At 41.5% G+C, this 21,687-nt stretch overlaps 3 protein-coding genes across 4 annotated transcripts; all 3 read right to left on the bottom strand.

Moving 5' to 3' along the window:
- Positions 1–1,103: 1,103 nt before the first annotated feature.
- Positions 1,104–2,857, bottom strand: LOC121609656 (protein FAM181B). Its single transcript, XM_041941341.1, has one exon. The coding sequence runs from the start codon at positions 2,855–2,857 to the stop codon at positions 1,898–1,900; it is 960 nt and encodes a 319-aa protein (XP_041797275.1). The 3' UTR covers positions 1,104–1,897.
- Positions 2,858–6,327: 3,470 nt separating this feature from the next.
- LOC121609337 (prolylcarboxypeptidase (angiotensinase C)) lies at positions 6,328–16,040 on the bottom strand. Its single transcript, XM_041940933.1, has 9 exons — positions 15,549–16,040; positions 12,162–12,302; positions 11,977–12,078; positions 11,633–11,814; positions 11,106–11,263; positions 10,234–10,406; positions 8,211–8,378; positions 7,905–8,092; positions 6,328–7,430 (listed from the first exon to the last, which is right to left on the bottom strand). Exons 1-9 carry the CDS (start codon positions 15,708–15,710, stop codon positions 7,208–7,210), a joined length of 1,497 nt encoding a protein of 498 aa, XP_041796867.1. The 5' UTR covers positions 15,711–16,040; the 3' UTR covers positions 6,328–7,207.
- Positions 16,041–17,666: 1,626 nt separating this feature from the next.
- On the bottom strand, positions 17,667–21,596 carry rab30 (RAB30, member RAS oncogene family). 2 transcript variants are annotated; one of them, XM_041940096.1, is made up of 5 exons: positions 21,475–21,596; positions 20,281–20,379; positions 20,086–20,169; positions 19,801–19,984; positions 17,667–19,380 (listed from the first exon to the last, which is right to left on the bottom strand). In XM_041940096.1, exons 2-5 carry the CDS (start codon positions 20,371–20,373, stop codon positions 19,130–19,132), a joined length of 612 nt encoding a protein of 203 aa, XP_041796030.1. In that variant the 5' UTR covers positions 20,374–20,379; positions 21,475–21,596; the 3' UTR covers positions 17,667–19,129. The 2 variants fall into 2 exon arrangements, with proteins under 2 accessions (XP_041796030.1, XP_041796031.1); XM_041940097.1 differs by having other exon boundaries at positions 20,281–21,564.
- Positions 21,597–21,687: the final 91 nt, after the last annotated feature.

The raw sequence follows: 21,687 nt of genomic DNA, 5'->3' as shown, positions 1-21,687 counted from the left end.
TCATACCTCTGCCATCTTTGCTCATTAGCGGAAATAAAAACGTATTTGTTGAAAACTTGATAAGTTAATTAAGGGTAATGACGTTAATAGGTTTAATATTTACACAAATGTTCTTCTTTTTTTTAATCTGACAACATTTTGGGGTGTTTATGTAACAGAGTGTGTTTACCGGCCGGCTCTGTGTCCCCGAAGAAGTGTTAAATTAATCATGCAGCATTAAATTTGTTCTCCACTGTGCTAAACTGATAAAATAGCTTTTTACTCCTTAGCTTACCCATAAATATCTCCTTCTGTGGCTTTGCATATGAAGTTTTGCTTTAGGATTATCTCACATTTTTTTTAATAGTTTTTTTCCTTTTCTCAAATGAGACTGAAATTCCAATTTAATGGAAGAGAAACAGAAAGTATTGGTTTAGTATGCAATCAGCATTATATTTACAATATGTAGTCTTTTTAACCAACTTAAATGAGTATACATATTAGAGTTAATTTGTATGTATTACATGATTTAAATACACTCTGTGACAAGAACAATTAGATGCACCTGTGTATTATAACACCATTCAATATGTCAGTGCTCCAGTAAATACTATTTAGACTGTGCACTGCTGTTTTGTGTTGACTCAACCCTGTCATATTTTATTACATGGCAGTTGCAGTGTATTCTAATAGTAAGTCTATATAGCACCAGTGTACAAAGTGTTTCACAGTTCACAAATATATAAGAGCATTTGAACAAATAAAAACAACAAACACAAGCAAATATTGTTTAAAAAATAAGAACAAATCAGAACAAGGAAGCGTCAATAAAATGCCTTTGAGAACTAAAAGGGTTTAAGATGAAATTTAAAACACTTGGTCTGACCATCAGAGGAGGTACAGGAGTTTGTATTTATTTATCCATTTATTTACATATTGCTATATTTTTGTGATTACATGCAAATGACTTAATACAGCTCAAAATGTACTTTAAAGCCATACACCCTGTTCCATGCTGCGTTTTTGCTTTGCATTCTGATAATCACACTTCAACATCCATGATTAACAATGAACACGAAAACACTGTTGTCACAGTAATAAAGACCAGCTTTATTTTGTCTTCTTACAATAGCTCGACACATTTAAGGCTTTACCAACAAAATGGATGCATGTGAAAATCATTTCTGAGCTTTAAAATGTTGCAAAACAAACATGGCATCACACATTGTTGTAATAATCGTTTCAGCAAAATGAGTTTTCCCCTCAAAGTCTCCACGCAGAACTGTTACTAGGAGCGAAAAAGTGCCTCGCTGAGAGATTGTTGCAGCATGTTTTGTCAAACTATTCTACAAAATAATGTTCTAGCAATAAGTGATGTTTAGTGGACTAAACCAACAAGCATTTCTATTACTTGTGTTTTCTTTTTGTAAAATATGAAAACGATGGAATGAAATGTCTTCATCAACAAATTCACAAATCAGTAAGATACATCCTAATGAACTGACCCACACACAGTGGTGAAAAAACTGGAGCATGCCCAGAATCAGATGCATTTTGATTCAGAATGTCATTGGAAATAGCCTGAGATAAAGAAAATCCTATTCACATGTGAAACAATTTAACTTGAAACATTTAGTAAATGAAACTGAGTCGTTGAAAAGTGCATGGTATCCAGCTACTCGAAAGCTTTGGACTTTTTTTTAGACAGAAAACATTTTAAGTTCCATGTTTCTCTCTGGGAAAGTGACACGCATGGTTGTTGAGAGGGGGTGATACAAAAAGCTTACATCCAGTTGCAATAATACCTCCACGACAGACACAGAAATATGACAATATGAAACGTAGACTCTTATATTAGTGTTAAACTTGTCACAGCATTTTTTAAACCAGCACTTCTAACAACAGAATTGTCAATTTCTCATAGAGATGAATAATTAGCTCTGTTATAACCACCACTTAAATCATAAGTGACCTGAGGTATGGAGCAGTCTGTGAAGAAGTTCGGGAAGGCCAAAGTGCACAGTGCGTGATCTTCTATGGGTCCAGCAGCCTCAGAGGGACAGTAGACAGGGGGCTGGGCTGGGCCTGTACGCAGGCTCCCCCCTGGTTTCTTAGAGGCTCCTGGGCAGCTAGTCCAGGGCTCAGAGTAGAGAAGACCACCAACTAAATGGTGAGCATCGTAGGAAGCAGGATCCGGGCCCATCTCTGGCTGCACCCGGAGAGGCATGCTTTGATAAAGGTCCTGGTCACTAACCATGTTGCTGTAATCAGGCCCCAAGAGCTCGAAGAACTCTGCAGCCTCAGGATTGCCTCGTTCCAAGTCCTTCAGCGTCATCCCAGATGTGGAGCTAACTTTGGAGCAGTTGGCAGGCTCAGTGAAGAAAGAGGGGGGCAGATTGCGATGCCTCAGGGGTGGTTTCTTGGCTTTTTCACCCCTTATATCCTTCACAGGGCTGAAGAGGGCTGCCAAGCTTTTGCTCTGTAAGTTGGCCTGGACCCCATCACGCTTAGGCAGAGTTTTGCTCTGCAAAGGGCTGGGCTGAGCAAGGGCTAGGGAGCCTTGTCTTTTAACTGGGGCATCTGCTACCTTTCCTGGTGTTATAATGCCAGTGCATCTTTTGATCTGCTTCTGTAGATACTTCCGGTGGTTGACTTTCCTCTTGGATTTCACTGGCTTGTCCAGAGCCAGCTTGATATTGCTGGAGGCTGAGTCTATGAAGCTCAGTAAGTCCCTAGTGGTCTCTTTGTAGTCCTCATCATTTTCTGCCTCGCCGAGGAGACTCCCATCCAGATTTTTCTCCACGTTGTATTCCATCACAGAACCAGGGAAGCAGAAATTCATGAACTGAGGGTTCATGATTGCAGTCTGAACAGCCATTACTCTGTTGAGCCCAGCGGCTACACCTGTGGCATCCGCTGTGATCCCTGAACCAAAAGTTTCTTCAGTGCATGTCTTGTTTCTCTGACAAACGCTTGGTCCTGATGCTGCTCATGAAGTTCCTGTAAACATTCCAGAGTAGAAGTGACGAGCTCTGGGGAAAGCAAGGAGATCTTTCAGGGGGCTGGACTAATGATGTCAGAACATCAAAGAGGAGGGGCAAAGAGACCGCAGGACTTAACTCTTTGCTTGTGCCTGACCACCTGCATCTAAGACGGATTTGTCCGAAATTCCCTGCTGAGTTGAAGACAATAACCTCCGTCAGAACTCTCCCCCTTTAGTTTAACTGTTTGTGTGTGCTCTGAACCAAAAATGCTGTCATGAAACTGGAGGTGATGACTGTAACAGTGAGCAGAAAAGCTTTGATGAATAGAGCAGTTTTGCTGGGCAGAATTGTTGTACAAAAATTTCTGAAAACCTCAAAAAAAATGACCTGTTTTGTTATTTGTAATTATTATAGAAGTAAAATTTAAACCAAACACCCAGTTAAATATCCCACAAAAATCCTCCACTTATCCAAGTCATTATTCATGGATTCCTGCTTGCTTTTCAAAACATTTTAACCACTTTTCAATCATCATGCCTGCTAATGTGTCTCCTGTCTGGATTACTAGATAGAAGTTAACTTGTAATCTAATTAGTGCTCATTTAGGCGCTGAAACAAACCTAACTATCAAATCAAGGCTGTGCAGCAGCGAGAAAGGCTTCTTTTCTGTGGGAAAATCTTTGTGCCCAAACAGATGCCACTATTTGGGAGAATCTTCCCAACTGCTTGCTTGTGTCTTAATCTGCTCATGGCAAAAGTTGATTTCTAGTGCATTCCCAGGCCAGTGGGAATTTCTGCCCTGGCCTGACAACTATTATGGGCTGCCTTTGACATAAAGCCCTACAGGGTCTAAATAGCCTCTATTCTTCGCCCGGCAGTGAAAGGGAGCTTTGTGCCAGAGATTCATTAAATTGCACCTCACAGCCCCTTCGTAAAATGGGTCTCAATAATGAACAGTCGATTTAACTAGAAAAGCTGCCGGAGCTGTTAAATTAAAGGGGAATAAAGTGCAGTTCAGGCTCAGTGTGCCAGAAGAAATGTTGACCTTAAGAAATCCTGGGTATGAAACTTCTGTTGTAAACAATAACGTATTTACAGGACGTTTCTTGGCCAGCAGTGAATACAATGGAGAATGTGTCCAAACGCCAGATTGTTATGTTGCCAGCACTTATCCCAATTTAAGTGGAATTTCAAGTGAATTTGAATGAATGGACTGTTAGACATAGTTTAACTATAGAATAAAAAAATGTAGCTTGATGTTATGGTCGACTTGTTTACCAAAGAATGGAGAAGTCTGCGTTGCATTAAGCCTTCATTTATTATTCTTATTTTAAGTTAGGAGATGCTGCAGCTGAATAATTGAAAGTGCAGAAGACACTTAGAAAAGTGGATGTTGAGGTGAGGCAGTGACTTATTTAAGAGTTGGAGGGCTGAAAAAAAAAGTCTGAAGCAGCGAGGGAGTGAGGCCTTTAAAAAAATTCTTTCTTATGTTAATTCCTGGGGAGAAAAGAGACAGTGAAACTGATAGCACTGATCTAATTATCTGTGGCTCAGCACGAGTGACTGAAAAGAAATCCAGAAAAACTCAAATCTTTGGGCAACAGATAGTTAAAAAACAAAGAGTATCTTTTGGTTTATACAGCCGGCCATGAAGTACCTTCTGTTAAAAAGAATTAATGTGGGGAAACTGCACAGACTAAATATTCAGCTGTGCTCAGGCTGCGTTATAGCCAGGCATCTATTTGCAAAGTCAAAACTTTTCACTCCTTACAGTGAGTGTAGCAGGAAAAGCCATATCACGACATCTTGTGAATTCAGCGGACGAGTACTGAGCTTTTAACGCCAGCCCAAATTGATTTTGCTTCTCTCTCTTTGCTAGCAGCACAATTTTGGCAAAGTGACATCATCACAGTCATGGCAGCCATACCCCCCCCTTTTTTTCCCAGTCAAGGAGCTTTGGCTTTTGTGCTGGTGGGTCATTCACATCACAGGGCCTGACGCACAGATCCCGGAAACAAGTTTCTATTGTTGCATAAAGGCTGAGAGGGCGAGAGGGGATGGGCCGTGGCAGACCGGCTTGGAAAAAATATATGAACTGGGAGCACAGCTGAGGAACTTGTTTCCACTCTCAAGACATTAAATGCGAGGGTATAATTGTATCTGGAAGTGTTTATTTTAGCATTAATCACCGAGGTCAAACTATTGATTGCATTTTTAAAAACTCATTATGTTTGGACCTTTGGCGAATTTTAATTTGGAGAAAATCGTTAGAGATCTCTTGTGCCTTTTCCTGCAACAGCAGGTTAAGTACATAGATCCATATTGTTGAGACATTGTTAACGTTGCCTCCATACGCCCTCTCCCTGAGAATTTAGTTATTCAACAACGCCCAAGTCAAAGGGAGCTGGGTGCTCAGTGCAACGTGATGCGACACACACAGGCTTAATCTCTTCCTACTGGTGTGTGGTCCCTGTCTGAGCAGGGACATACTCAGAGTTTGGGGTCGAGCGAATACTAATAACACCTTTGATTGATGGTCAGTGTCAGCGACTTAGAAAAGGCTGGTAAAATTAATGACCTCTCAAAGTCCTGAGAAAAGTTTAAGGATGGCATTTAGTGGCTGAGACCCTGTCCTCCCCCATGTTTAGCTATGTTCCTTTCTACTGGGATGTCTGAGATCCAGTCAAGCCTGTGACAAAATGCTGAGAAGTCAGGCTTTGTGTCTCCTGGTAGAACATCAACCCATATACCAGCGCAGGACATGTTCCCCATCTGCTTCACAGAGTCATGTCATGTCAGGAACTTTTGCTTTGAAGGAGGAGGGGGAGGAAAAGACTTGGCCAGAACAGTTCAAAGAAAATTACAAAGCAAGACGACGTGATTTCATTACTATTGCTGACATTTTAAAAAAAGAAAAGGCAAAAGAAAAAAAAAACTGTGACTTCATGGTGAACTACAAAAAGCTTCTTGGTTCCTGCCGACTCCTGCGTCCACTCACTGCTTCACTCTTAACCTTCCGTCAACCCTTCTCAACCTCTCCGGCACCCCAGGAGTTGTATTAATAATTTTACTGGCAGGGGGGAACAAACCAGGGTCCTCTGTGCTGCAATTTAAAGCTTTAATGGCAGCCAGTGAATGAATGTGTGGCGGGGGGGAATCCCACAGGTTGGTCCACAGGGGTGAGGTCAGCAGGCGTAGCTGCAATAACCTCCCACCACTCACTTTATTGGCCTCCTCCGATTGGGTTTTTATTAAATCTCAAGCACATGCAATTGTTCCTGCTAGGTGGAAGTAACTTAAAAGCCTCAGTCTCTCTAAAACAGGACAAAGATTCTGCTCAGTACACCCACAAAAGACAATTACAAAGACTATACAACAATATCATTTGTAGCTTTTTAATCAGTTTCACTGGAAGAGGTGCTTTTTGGGAATGACAGTATATTAAATAAAGGCTGGACATGAATAGTAAACTCAAAAAGAGAGGAAGGCACCGTTCTGTGAACAATATCATGTTTAATATTACACTCAGCGCAGTAGGAAATGTTAAAAAATGTTATATTCGGTGCCAAACTTTTCTCCTGAGACTTATTTACGTGTTTAGAAGCGTTGGACAGCGTTTGCTTATTTTGAAAGAACAAATGCACCTGAATGACAACAATGTCTAATCAACAAAAACAAGTTACGGGCTGCCAATTTGTAATGATGAAACTAAAAGACAAAAGTGAAATTTAAAGATGTGAAGAACTCTGAATGTATCCCTGATTGTAATATTGACTGAAAACAAGAAAACAGAAGCTTGGAGGCAGAGAGCTCTTCGTGGGTTTTAACAAACTTGACATGGGAGAGAAAACAAATGATGACGGGAATAAACAAAGATATTTACACACAACATTGTTTTCACCGGCTTTTACATGACAAACAGATTAAATCTTTGTTCATAATACAGCACCCTCATGTCTCAGAGCCCTTGTAAATGTATATTTTGGCATAAAGACATGGAGTGTGTCTAACTGGGTCAAAGAAGATTGCAGACTGATACTCCAGCACTGAACATGGCTACATTAAGAGTAAGATTTAAAAAACCCTGAAATTGTTATTAAAATCAACACTGATTAAAAACGGACAAACTTTGGTAGAATGATGAAGAGAGCACCCTGTGAAAAACCACGTCACACAAATTAAAGCTCAGCAATCCTGGACATCATGGATACCTCAGGCGCGTAACATTGTGCTGCCTTTAAGGACTAGGGGCCTAACGCAGTTTGAGGTGTCTTTTTAGCCTTCCTGATCCACTCTCGAAAATACTTCACCTCTAGCGCCCGGGCGGCATGGACTGAAGGCGGGTCGTGGTCATTGCTGTAGCGGAGGTCCAAGTGATGGGCTCCATCAGGAATCATAATTGAAACCAGAGAATCTGTTATGTTGTAAGTCACTCCACCAGACGACCATGGGTCGAGTCCTCCGTTACTGAAGTACAACGACAGAGGCAGTGTGCGGTGAAATAATATGATCAGACACTTGAGTACAATATATTACGGTGTTCAGGTTGTGGTGTGTCAGCAATGCAACACAAACACATCCTGCATCATCAGCATGAACTCTGTGAACTGTCAGTGTCTTGTGATGTCTTATATTTCCATGCAAAGGGAAGTATACAAATAAAGTTAAATCATTTACTCATCATCATCAAGAGACATATTGTTATGTTTGAGACGTTTCATTTGAGTTGCTCTGAAAACTCACGTTACATTTCTGACTGCCAGATGTTTTTATTGCTTGACAAAAGCTGCTGATTGGTATTCACCCCAATATGACCACCTCAGTGTTTGTGACTGAGCTACATCAGCTTCGAGTCTTACATTCTTCTGTCTACCTCCTGTTGCTACCCAGAGACAAGCCCAGAAAACACAGGGAACCTTCTGCCTGAGTCTGCATGTTTACCTGAAGATGATGTTGCTGTGAGAGGCGATGTCCTTCCCCCCGTAGGCTGTGCTCGCCCAGTCAGCTCGCGGCCTGACACCAAACATGGCGTTACACCCATCAGAGAAGGCCTGGAAGTTCCACTCCTCAGGTTCAAACATGTCCTGGACGCCATCTGTGCACATGGGCATCACCATCTCTGTGCAGGCCTGGGGATGAGGGATTGAACACGCATTCAGTGTGACAGGTAAAGCTGCCCACTGACACATCTGTGCAGCGATTTATTCAGCGTGACAAGGCTGATCCTGGCGCTCCGTGTTGCCGCACCTGGTAATACCAGCCGAGGAAACCGAGGCTGCCGGTTGCTGTCTGAGATGTGTTGAGACAGGAAAAGCTTCCGGTGTAGTTGTAGTAGACCTTCGCTGCTTGGGAGACGCCGTGCAGCAGCTGGTAGTCCGACACAGTGGAGTCGAAAGCAAGATACTTGCACACCACCTTAAAAATATAACACATCAACAAGCAAAATATAAAAGAACTAACTATTAGTTTGGGATGACATTACAGTTTAGGCTAGGTGTTAAAGCTATTAACAGCTTCATGCACTTTCTTTTAAAATAACATTCAAAAGACAAACGTAAATATCTAATTCTCTCATAGTATCTGTGCTGTTTACAAGGCTGAAGATTGTTTTCTTGTGGCCCATAAAGTGTTTTTCCACATAAAAAGTGGTGGCGCCTGATTTGCATATGAAATTCCCTGGAATGAACTGGAATTTATGGCTCTAATCTTGGCACGAGGGGCAAAAAGCGTCCATTTACTTAAAGCCCGTGTTCTCAGTGATTAAATTTAAAGGTTTTGCTCTCCTTACAACTGTTTTGTTTGACCGCGGTTGATTTCTCAGAATTAATAGCGAGCATGATAAATATTTGAGTTTGAGCTTTTGTTTCATTTCGCTGCGTGTTGTTATGGTTGCAGCCGCAGAGTTGGCCGTGGCTGTTGTTCTGCCCTCTTTGTGAGGCAGAGAAACTGGGCTTTCTTGTTTGGAGGTTGGAGGGAAGCTGCGCTAGTGTGGAGTCTGTTACTAAGGCTTTTGTCTGCGGGCTGGGGAGGAGTTGGTGGTCGATGGATGAGGAGGGCCACAGACATGTCCAACCAAAGATTTATACCGTGAAAAAAAACACTGCAATTGCTCCAAAGCATCTTCTCCTTACTTTTCAGATAGGATTAGGCTTATACATTCATCTCTGCCAACAGATTTCCCTCCTCTAAGCCCTCAATACCCCGTTCTCACACTCACTCAGATAATCACATTAGCTTTGTCATTAAAAAAGCTCCTCTTTGCACCCACTGCCTAAACCGCTTAAACCACCCATAGGGGTCGCATACATTAAAGGAAAGGAGCCAAAAAACTCAAAATGACCATTTAGTGTTTATTTCACCTTACATGCTGCTCCTGGATCTATTCAGTATCTAAACGATAAACAAATGAGCAAGGAAAAAAATGTATCACACTGGCAAAAGTTTTAGCATGAGACTGTTGTGTGGGCCATTCGGAGGGGAGTTGAAGCACCAAACAGAGAGTCGGGGGTCAATGGCGGAGCTTGGTTTGTGCACGTGATGTGCCAAGGTGACTGGCAGAATACACTGCACCCAAGTCAATCAGCCTCCGCGCAGCAGCCTCTGTACTGTTACAAGCTCTGTCACATCAGAACAAAGCAAGTTTTTAATGTTAAAGCAGGAGAGAGCGTTTTCAAAAACTTTTTGAGCCACATTAAACGATCACAACAATTTTTTTTTTAGATTTTGATAAATGATGCTACTTTCTTTCTACATCAAGTGCCTCGTGAAGTATTTGTTACAGCCTTATTCAAATGAGAGTGGTGAACCTTTCTTTTAATGGGCTCATGAGCTGCTCTGGGCAATGTCCTCTTTCTGCGGTACCATGTGAGCGTCCTGAGAGGAACACCTCAGAGATCTGACGGAGCGTGCGAATGAATGGGCCGTTGGTATGAGAGAGGAAGAGAATAGTGGCTTACTTGTAGCTGCTCATCTAAAGAATACTTAAAATCTAAAAGAAACTAGATCCTTATGAATATTAATGAAGTTAATTGACAGCTGCTGTAAACACAAGCTTGGAAGACCACAACAAACACTTGTAACACAATCGGCTGAATCACACATTCATTTCAATTAAGGACAGGCTGTCAGGCCAAATCAGGCGCTTAACCGAAGACAAACACACGTTGAAGTTGCATTTAAGTGTAAACCTTTGACAGAAAATCAATTTGAAGTTCAGCTACACCTTCAGATTTTAGCTTCAACACAGTATTTTACCGGTGGCTGTCTGTACCTGGATGGGCCAGCGAGGAAGAGGCTGGAGAAAGTTAGCTTCGTAGGGGTAGTCCACCATGGCCAGATTCACCCAAGTCTCCTGAAGCCAGTTCTTGAAGGTGACAGCATCATTCTTGTTTTTGAGAGGGGTGCACAAACTGAACTCATCCGACAGCCACTGAAGACCAGACGCTTGTCAAAAGACAGAAAAAAATTATTAAATGTCATCATATTAGTAATCCCTTTCTCATGTGATCATCCTCCAGCGTGACATTTTCTTTCTCTTTTTAGTTATCAATAAAATTCATCAGACAATAGGTGCCCTCAATTGTAGTATTCAACAGCCAACATTAGTAAATTATTTAAAAATAATTACAGCTTGTAAACCATTTCTAAGGGGTGCCTAAGTAGCACTGACTTTTTTATTGCCAGTGATGGTGTCATAGGAATAAAAAACACCACTCGGATCAATAAAGCTTATTCCCACATGATAGTGATAGTGATAATGGAAAAGGTACCGGGGGATCCTGTAAAGGCACATGTTCTCGTTCAGGATCAGAGCAGAAAACTACAGAACTACAACTGTAAGAACTGACGTTGTAAATTTTATGGACCCACATATTCTGTGTTACAGTCTGTCATCAGTGAGGCTCCAGATTTTACATCCAACAGCACTCCAAGTTTTAGCAGCAGCTGTCTGGTTTCAGGCTTGACTAAACAGTTAATCAGATTCACATTTGGAACATATGGACGAATCTGTAGAAATTCTTCAAATCAAGGTGCCGCAGAGGATTAGCTGGTTCATTTATTATTCTGAAAAATTCAAATGAGTCACATTTCCTGCAATGTGACAGATAAGATAAATCGACCCATCACGACTGTGGGACTCACCAGTGGAAGAGACATTTTTAATAGCCTTCCATGACTTTCTGATGTTTGCGTCACAGTTGTGCCCACTTCTGGCAAAGTCCTGTGTTACTATTTTGTAGAAGTCTCCACATGGCACCATACCAGGGAACTGCCAAATGGGTGCGGAGGATGCCAGAGCTCTGAAATACAGTGAGAAGCAAATCCATATATAAGCACTTTTTGCTCAACGTGGCACAAGCTGCACACCCATTTTCATTGGTAATCGTAACACAATTAGTGTAAGATGATTGCTGGGGTAGCACAGTTATTACAGAGGTGGGACAGAAGTCAATGGACGATGAATCAAACTGCGATACCTAATGTCTCACACTTCTGTTTTGCCTTTGAGCAAAGGTCCACAGTGAGAGTGTAAGAGAGACCCCACGGATTCGGCTCAAATTAACGTCCCCTGGTTATTATATTTATTCTCCAACAGGAGATGTTGAAGCCAAAACTTTGAAAGAAATACTGAAGAAAAACGCAATTTCACAACTGCACCAATATCCTACCCAACAACTATATTGGGGTATTTCATCCTGAACCAGGCGGAGAGCATCCCTCCATACGAGCCTCCGACAGCGATGACAGGGCTGCGCTGAGCTCCAGGTAAAGTGGTCTTCAGGTTCTGAATCAGTGTTGCAAAATCTGCCAGGGCCTGCTCGGAGGTTAGGTAGTTCAGGTGTTTGCTGTCCTGTAAGACAACGACAACATTTTTTGTAAAATTAAGAGTGAAAATTTCATTCCCTTGCTGGGAGCCCCAAAAAAGGACAAAATGTAATTAATGTCAAACATGTAATTAATCAGATTTAAATCATAGTTAGATGTTCTCCAAGCATAACACTGCATCACTCACACTATAAGAGTCTTGTCCAAATGGCAGGGACTCTCCATAGTAACGATGTTCTGCAAAAACCAGCATGGCGCCCAACTCCTCCGCTATTTCCCACATAAAGCCCTGCAGGGAAAACAATGACAGGTGCTGAATTAGTCTGAGGATTATGTGCGGCGTAGATACAAGCTAACAGATGGGATATTTACAGTATTGTTGCAGAACCAGGTGATGTCGCCTTCATTGCCAGTGTAGAACAAAATAGGTCCTCCAGGCTGCTGCCAGTGTTTGTCAGCCACAAGGTATCTCTGTTTGAAGGTGCCATCCTCAAGGAATCCAAAATGATCGATCTGTAGCAAATAAAAACAGGATACACAATCAATGTATACACACACACACACACACACACATATATGTATATATATACATCATAATGGATCGCACTGACCTGAACTATGCAACTGTGCAAGAAAGATCAGTAAACTCGTCACGCTTGTTGACATGGAAGCCTAATGTGGCAATAATTAATTGATTTTAACTCTACACACAGCCTGTGAGATGATGCAGTCCAGTCCACATAAGCCACTCTGAGCTGGATGTGATTAACGGACACCTGGTCCTGTGCCAACAATGCTGTTGTGAAATGACAGTCCCGAGGTCAGATTCTCTGGTAATTAGCCCCAATTTGTATTAAAAAATGTTGGAGGCATTTTAAAGGATGCCACATTAGTTCCAGTTTAGATGAGCTCTGATCCTTTCATCAAACCTCAGGGATTCTGGGATATCTTCCCCTTTCAACCATATTTCCTGTAGTCTTCATTAAACAAAAGCAGAAAGAAACCAACAACTTCACAGAGAAGACAACCCCATGAGGCTTTGGAGTCGTCCAACCCTTGAAACAGTCCAACACTTAATACAAAATGTTTTTGTTTTGTTTTCCCCTCCTCCTCGCCCACTTCCCTCCTCAGTGGATACAAAGGAGGCAGCAATTTTATGAGCCAATGACAGCAAAAAGATTCTGGGGCCACACTGTGTTCATTCAAGCCTCGACTCCTCAGCGCTTGGCAGTGCTTTTAAGTGTGAGGGGACCACGAGACAGTTTAAAGGAAAAGTTCAGCAGTGCGGCAACAAAATAGGTTTCAGTGGTATCGGTGATCCCCTGTGAGTTCTGTGAAGAAAGTATTTGAGCTGCTTTATATCCCTCAAAAAGTCTAATAACTTTAAATGTTGTGTTATTAGTTAGCTTTGATTCACAGCAGGATTTTTAAATGGCACATGTCTGATTTTGGGATGAAGAACAAATTCTCTAACAATGCAAACAAAACTATTCCTACACTTTATGATCTGAAAACCAAAACTAAATACATATATACATATAGATAATACTGAATATATAAAGAGCTTCACCAAAATGAGCCCTGGCGTGTACTGTATGACTTGCACCCACTCAGCATGCAAATCACAAAACCTTTCAGATGGGTTTCATAACAAATCCACACTCTGATCAGTAGTGCCACCATGTGGCTACTGCTGGCAGCACTCGTGCAGTTCATTCCAATTAAAATTCAGTTCACGTACTGTGCAACTACTGAACCAGTACTTTCACTACTCTACAAAATAAGAGACTGCATCTGTTGTGTTCCAGTCCAGCAAATGGAGACATGAGAAGCAAAGCTCCAGTAAAGTGTAACAGTTCATTCGGAGGATGCTTAAAGACACTTCCATTTATTGTCTGGAGGCGAAATGCAGTCGAGAGGATTTCCTCTGGACAACTGCTAGATCACTCGGAGCTCTCGTCCCAGCAGCCTGTCCCACAGAGAGTGCAGAAAAAGGCTGCATGATTGATGACTCTTTTGGAAAAACAGCAGACTTGCTCTCGGTACTAAGAAACTGATAACAGGGATTTTTATTTGTTGTACTTGTTGAGAAGGAGCAAACAGTTTCTCAACGATTGGCCCGTCAAAAAACACATCAGACAAGACAATGGGCATCAGAAGGAAGGAAGCGGTCTTTATCTTGTTGTCAGCGCGGCTGATTAGGCAGGATGGCGTGGGCTGGACCAGGTGTGGAGCATTGTCCCCTAATCCAAACATTGTTAAATGTATGCACACTATTAACAGCATGTAATAGCATAAGCATTCTCATGCTTAAGACCACAAGTAATTTTTGATTGATCTGCTGTTTCTTTTCTTGATTAATCAATTAAATGTTTGGTCTATAAAACCTCAGAAAGTAGGGAAAAATACTCATTTTTTACATACATTTCTGAGAGTCTTTGGGTGATGTAAATGTCTTGTTTTATCTTTACAATGGTCCAAAACACAAAGAGATCTGTGTTGTCTTTGAGAATTTGGAACCATTAAAATATTTGGTATTTTAATTTGAAAAATGACTTAAATGATTAAACACTTAACAAAACAGCTGTAATGATAAATCAACAAATTGCAGCAGCTGTAAAAATATGAAATGTTTCTATTTATTTTCTAATGTCCTGGATTGTTATTTCCTACAATCATGGATCTTGGATGGTGCTTGCAAAACCTTCCAATGTCTAAATTAGCCAGGAAACGAGCTTAAATGTTCAACAGATGAAAAATAAAACTCTTCTCAGTGATCTACTTGTCAACAGACAGGAAAAAAAAGTTTATGGAGCACCTGAATGTCTACAATAAGCACACTGCTATAACAGATGAACTGAAACTGGAGTGATCTCCTCTAATTGTCTAAAGGTTTGCTTTATAATTAATAAATGAGTTCACCATAACAATTTACACCAAATGTCATTTGAATGTGAGTAAACGTGGCTAAGTTCACCTTTCACAGCATCGCTGACTGCAGGAAGAGGAGAGAAATGAGACACGAGCACGGTCTTGTGACTGTATGAGTCAGGTTCACAGGTCACTACACGATTCTGCATGGCGTAACGCTGCATACAATCAGCATGCAATCTGACTCTCAATGAAGAAACAGTAAATGCAAGATGTAAAGGCTGAATGGAGAAACACCCCTGAGGTAAAGTATTCACATTCACTGGGCCCTGGGGGCCTTTTTAGGCAGGGAGCCAGGGGGGACAGTTACAGCTCTGCTGGCAGGAACAGGGCCAATTGTGATGGTTTTCCCTTCACTACGGGAAGTAAGAGGGAAACACCTATTGTCTGCAGACACAACACACGAACAGCTTCTGCAGAATGAAGTGCACTGAAAGTTACAACAAGAGCAAGCGGTGCAGATATTAGTAAACAGCAAACAATGAGTGTAGTGGCAAGTGAAATATAAGCCAGTGAGACAAATATGATGCCAGTAATCAATTTTTAAAAAAGGCATTATAACAGTCACATCATTCTTACTGTGTTTTTTTTTTTTTTTTTTTTTTTACATGACAAGATGTTTCATGGGTATCACTTTTATTTTGATTATTATTATGATGATTATTATTATTACTCCTCTGCATCACTAAAGTCAGGCCTTGTAGGGCACAAATCAGACATTTAAAGTGAAAGAGAAAGAAGCAAAATAGGAAGAAACCACTGCAAGACACTGACATTTTCATAGACAAATAACGAGTTTAAAAAATGTTAGAGAGATTTTAAACTCACCTTCTGGTCAAAATAGACCGTGTCATAGCTGATGGGGGTCTGGGTGGAGTGAAGCGACCCACCAAGTCTGGTGAAAAGTTGGGGTTTGAGGGCGATCACGTGCAAACAGCTAAGACACAACGTCAGGACGCAGGTAGCTGCAGCTCTGCCCGAAACCTCCATCCTGACTCCAGACGAGCTGCTTCACTGAAACACAGCTCACAACAAACTGCTCCTCAGCAAGTGACAACGAGGTCTCATGATGTCTCTGCTGGCACCGAGTAGACCTGTCCCGTAAAAAAGAGGAAGTGAGACTCGCTGGTCAGCAAATCCAGAGAGGTGTTGTCAGCCAGCTTGTGACCTAAATGTAGCGGCAGTGCAGAGGCAGACCGCTGCCGGACAGGAAGCATCAGGTTCGACGTCTTCACAACATTTTAACTACTTTAATGCCACTGTAGCCGGCTAGCAGACAGCCGAGAGCAGACGGTTCCTACTGTAAATATACTCGCAATGGCTGATGGGAGTCCAGTCCATGTGCGAGCTGGTGTTACGCTCTCAACAAACTAGCGGTCTCTCAAAGCAGGAGCACGCCGGAGAGTAAAGTATACCGCTTTATCATGCCATCTGAAAGCTATTTTATCCCACAGATAGCTCACCGAACAGTGCATGAGGACACCTGTGTCTATACTGGAACTTTTATTTTCTAAACTATATACCGGAAGTATTATTATGTTGACCTATCTGTGTTGACGCAGCCTTGACTAAATTATATGGCAGTTCCTTACTGTGACCACTAGAGGGCATAAATTACTCGTGATTTAAACCATACTCCGGGTAAGTAAGCAACTCGTCAATTTATTTTGTTACCGGGTTTAACAGTCGGTTTAACAATTAATTATTGATTTAAGTATATATAGTTAACTTTATATATGATTATGATTTGTTTATAAAACATAGCAGTCCCTCAGGAGTCTTTTGCATGTGTATGTGTGTGCTAACGTTAACGCTAGGTGGAGATGATGGTTGACATGTCTACACTGCCCTCTTGTGGTGTCAGTGAGAAACCGTCATGTTAAATTCGTCATGTTTTGCATTAATACAGACATACTAGCATATGTATGCCTCATCAGTCAACCATCATTATCAGTTACATATTGTTAAGTAAATAAATTTTGTTTCTTTAAGTATTAGAGTTCCCCTGGAGTCGACCGTTTATGTTCAGATGCTAGACGTCGCTCGGAGTGTATTTAAAATCACGTGTATTTGCTACCCTCCAGTGGTCTCCAAGATGAACTGCAACATGAAATCAGTTAAGGTACAGCAATGCAGATACTATAGCGTACTTACACTTCCGATAAATTGTTTCAAAATAAAATTTCCAACTTAAACGGAAGTGTACTTACTCATGGTGCCCATTGGGGGCAGTGTATACTTAACGATCGACCCTACTGAAGCAACGAAAGGTCAAGTGACACGGTATCAAAAAATACTAACGAAATTAATTCTACTTATTAAATTTGCTACAGACACGAATCTGTTGGTCTCAGTGACGAGAAGCACTACCAGCGCATGTGTTAATAAACAATACGTGTAGACTAGCTAGCAAGACTAGCAGACAGTAGCCGCCTGAATGCTTTTAGCTAGCTGCCTTCGTTTGGTAGGTGACCCTAATGTGGTCCGTTGAGACTGGATTCCACTAGCAAAAATGCAAACAATAAGGCGAAGCAATAATCAAAACAAAGTTTTCATGAAAGACAGATGTATACTTTCGTACGCTGACCACTAGATGGTGGCATGTAGCTACGCTTATAAATGCTGTCAAAGAATCCATCAAATAGGCAAAGCCATAGATGTACAGAAGCTTCCGGTGACGACTTTCAAAATAATACTTCAAAACTAACATTGTTACGCACAGTGACCAGTAGATGGCACTGAACATTAGTATTTTTACATACAGGATGAGCTTCAACTCCAGACATTATAGCATACTTACACTTCCCGTGAAAGGATTCAAAATAAAAGGATATCTGAGACATCTGTGTCCAATTTAGTATTGTACACATCTTGCTGAACCATATACAATGCAATGATCAGGCAGCAATAATAACATGACCAATACAAGATATTTAGTGTAATTATTTAATGTTATACAGAGTATTTTTTTTTTCAGGATTATTTTGTACATATAAAGGAAAAGAAGCACAACATCCCAATAGTGTTGTCCTTTGTATTTCCCATTGTGTTGACAAGAAGATGCAAAGGATTAACAATAAGTAACTGCTGATAAATCTAAGGTAAAAGGCAAAACAAAATGCTCGCCAGTTGTACAAAGGGATTACTGAAAATAAAAAGTAGAAAAGCAAAGTGCCAAAAATGTACTACAAGTCTGTACAACAAAAGACAAAATGTTACAATAAAAATAAGTGTGCAGTATATGGCATTGTGCAATACAGTACATTACAGTTATGGCAAATATATGAAAGATAAAGTTAGACACTACAAATTATGGCAGAACATGCTGGACAATTAAGAACTTTCACAATAAAAGCAGAAGAAGTACAAGTCATACGAGAACTACATGAAAATACCCCTTCAAAGAAAGAAAAAGTGATACAATTTGATGGCTAGGCAGCAACAACAAAGGCAGAAATATTCACGTCTATGGATAAAAGAAACAGCTGACCTTCAGAAAAGTCAATTGATTAGACCGTTTAGAATTTCTACTAATCACAATATCTCAGACCTTTCCAACTGCTTCATACTATATCAATTGACCAATTGCAAGCGCTAAGTAGGCTAAAAGAAAGGAATGGCGTCACAGAATACTGTTTGAATGTAGTATTTATCCTTGTGTTTCAGTTTATGTTATCTGACAAAAACATATTTTAGCAGCAAGTAAAAATCTCCTATTGGGAACAAATATTTCACAGTTTGTAATGACAGGTGCAAATAACTACTCAGAAATGAGATTATGAAAGTTAATACAACTGTACGCAATTCTCCGAGCAGAAGGAATTAGTAGGTAATAAATGATTGTGCAACAGATTCTAGGGGAAGTTTGCAAAACGTCTTTGCAACTTGATTCAAACAGATTGCTCTCTCTAAACACACTGTATGTAAACATAGTGTTACCATTTACTGATAACTTCCAATGATCATGACACTTGTTGTCAGCTATGCGGAATCTGTAACAAAAGACCTGGTAGAACGTTTTACTCACGTAATACTGCTGGTGAATACTGATGCTGAATGAAAATGGATCCTAAAACCCAAACAGAAAAAATTCTGCCATTTCACCATGAAGACGCGAAAATGGAGCCCTACTCAGATTCCTGGGTGCATCAGGCAGACATACTTTATATCCTGCTGCATTGAGGACAATGTTCTCCATAATGGCAGCATCTTAAAATGCTTGTTCCTGGAAGGCCAAACTAAAGTTGAATAACTCCCTTGTAGAGCTTAAAAAAGTCACGGGACTAGAAATGACGCGACTAAGAAGTGGCTTTATGCCATCTTTGAGGGACGGAGGCATTGGGGCTCGGCCAGCTGCCCTCCACAGTCAATGGCTACCTAGTTACCACGGCCAGAAGGCTCAGCTCGCTCTAATTGAGGCTGCAGCAGCTCAAGTAGCTGATGGTTTTACCCTCGCCGGGCATTGGGGCAGTGTCATTGTTATCCAGCTTGTTCTGCTTGGCCTCTCGAATTAGTTCGCAGGCCAGGTCGAGGAAAAGTTTCTCAACATTGTCGGACTCTTTGGCTGAGGTCTCCAGATACAGCATGCTCTGAGCCTCGGCGAAGTCTTCAGCCCGCTGTCTGAGAACCTCTCTCTTCTCTGCCAGATCTATTTTATTACCTGTAACACATACAGCATTCACCTGTGAACATATGTAACAAGGGAGAACCGCTTCTTCCATCCCGATCCGAACAGCGGTGGGTGGGTGGGTGGGTTTGTGGGTGGGTGTAGAAGAGACAGATGGAAGAGGAGGCGTGTGTGTGCATGCATGTGTGGGATGGATGGAGGCAGTGTGGGAGCTATTTATTCCAGACAAAAATGATTTCTTTCCTGAGAAGTGACAAGAATTTCATAGAAATCACACAAAAAAAGGGAACAAAGACGAAACTGGCTTTGTCTTTCGCAAATCTATTCAGAAACTGCCTCTGACATCAGCTGGGTGATTCGCGTTCATGTTTTTCCAGTAACACATAGTGCACAATGTTATTAGCAGTTTTCATCGGTCCATCGGTTAGTAAAGCACAAAGAACGGCTTCTTACCGACTAATATAGTCACCACTTGGTTGTTGGCATACTGCTCAATCTCCCTCAGCCACTCTGGAAGGCACCTGAAGGAGTCCTCACAGGTAATGTCATACGTAAGAATGAGGGCGTTGGCACTACGGTAATAACTCTGAGTAATGGAGCGAAATCTCTCCTGTCCAGCTGTGTCCCATATCTGCAGCTGGAAAACACAATATTAGAAATGAGCAACTGTCCATCAAAGATCTGAGAGAACGTAGCAGGATCTGATCTCATATAAAAAATAACTGAATCTTTATTTACCTTGACCTTCTCCCCTTTGATTTCCACTGTTTTAATCATGAAATCTACTCCGATAGTAGCCCCTTGTCCAGGTGGGAAAAGGCCCTGAAATAACAACAGAAATATAGAGTCTGACACTGTAATGCTCTGCAATTCAGTAATAATAAATACTAATAATAACAGTTTCCAAACTCATGAGCTCAGACTTCTACAAACCTGAGTAAAGCGCCGGACAAGACATGTCTTCCCAACTCCAGCATTTCCTATCAGAACTATTTTGAACAGGTAGTCATAATCTTCCATGCTCATGCTAAACTGTGAAAAGCGAGGGAAAGAAACAGCTGATAAGTTAATGCATGAACACTACATCACTGCATTTGACTGAAGCGATCTGTTCAGTTCAACAGAGCACTGAAGACGGACAGTGACCACGCTGAGGAAAGCACCAACGTCCAGGTCAGCCAGCATCCTGTGAGAGATCACAGCTGACATGTGAGCTGCATCATTTTCACTGACAAGATGAACTGGTTCACATCCTCAGTTCAGATTCAGCTCAAACACAGCTGGAAACTGGACGGTGAAAAGAAATTCCCATTTTGCAACCCAGAGCAAAGAGTTTTGATCAAATGATCACTGATGTTGGATCATTACGGCCTCAAACACTGAGTTTGAACACAGAGGAAACGTTTCTTCTTCACTTCTCCAGCGGATTTTCCCGTTTTAACATCAGATGACATGGGCACAACGTGAGATTCCCGATATTTCAGCTCATGCAGCGCAGTTTCAGCAGTTTCGTGCATCACTTTCAGGGCTAATAAAGAAAGTGAATAACTGTCAGAATTAAGCACAGAGTGAAGCTCATGGACGTGTCTTTGCTCAGTGTCCACCCGTGTGAAAAGCACGTCGACAGGCAAACATCCAGCTTCAGTCTCTGCAGCACCGTTACATCTGCTCCGACACCAGCACTGGAGATCGGGCCTGTACGTGCGTGAAAACTACACATCTAATTGTAAAATAAAAGAGAGACAGATCAAACTGTTGATCGCAAGAATCACTGGATGTCAATCTGAATGGAATGAACCATATTTTAGGGTTTAATTCAACTCGAATCACCTGAATCTAAATGTTTTTTTTCCCGTGTCGCATTTCCTTCTTCGCCTTTTTATCTTGTTTTTGTGATGCAAAGTAACATCGTAGCTTTCTGCACAGACCTGACCTGAGTTAACGTCACATTTCTTCCTCATAATGTATTATTCTCAGTCTGAGTTGACAGCCATTAGGGCGAAGCTAGCAGCAGTAGCAGCTAGCAGCTGCCGTGTGACTCTAGCCATTTTGGCACAATCTGCAGATGCAGGAGAGGAAACGGTGAACCAGTCCCGTGCATCGACCCTGGACGTAGTTTGCACTTACCAAAGACGCGGGGATATCCCCGGATTTACAACCGCTTGGTATGCATAGGTCACCTCATCAAACAGGCAAAGCCACTGCCGGGCAGGGCTGTGTATCCTCAGCAGCTCAGCAGCAGCCTGTCTGGAAGAGGAGGAGGAGGAGGAGGAAGACTACACTCAATGATGTCATCAGTTCACATGCAGAGAAACTCAGTACATGTACTCCAGTCCAGCA

Source organism: Chelmon rostratus, chromosome 7, assembly GCF_017976325.1.
Source record: "Chelmon rostratus isolate fCheRos1 chromosome 7, fCheRos1.pri, whole genome shotgun sequence".
Classification (NCBI taxonomy): Eukaryota; Metazoa; Chordata; class Actinopteri; order Chaetodontiformes; family Chaetodontidae; genus Chelmon; species Chelmon rostratus.
The sequence above is the reverse complement of the archived record's forward strand: the minus strand, read 5'-3'. Positions and strand labels throughout refer to the sequence as shown.

Bases quoted from the DNA above. Each gene is read 5' to 3' on its own strand.
- LOC121609656 (XM_041941341.1), bottom strand. From the start codon at position 2,857: ATGGCTGTTCAGACTGCAATCATGAACCCTCAGTTCATGAATTTCTGC.
- LOC121609337 (XM_041940933.1), bottom strand. From the start codon at position 15,710: ATGGAGGTTTCGGGCAGAGCTGCAGCTACCTGCGTCCTGACGTTGTGT. The intron at 12,303-15,548 runs GTGAGTTTAAAA...TATTTGCTACAG, and splicing joins CGGTCTATTTTGACCAGAAG to ATCGATCATTTTGGATTCCT. The intron at 10,407-11,105 runs GTGAGTCCCACA...TCTTTTGACAAG, and splicing joins TAAAAATGTCTCTTCCACTG to CGTCTGGTCTTCAGTGGCTG.
- rab30 (XM_041940096.1), bottom strand. From the start codon at position 20,373: ATGAGCATGGAAGATTATGACTACCTGTTCAAAATAGTTCTGATAGGA. The intron at 19,985-20,085 runs GTAAATAAAGAT...TGTGTTTTCCAG, and splicing joins TCAAAGGGGAGAAGGTCAAG to CTGCAGATATGGGACACAGC. The intron at 19,381-19,800 runs GTAAGAAGCCGT...TATGTGTTACAG, and splicing joins AGTGGTGACTATATTAGTCG to GTAATAAAATAGATCTGGCA.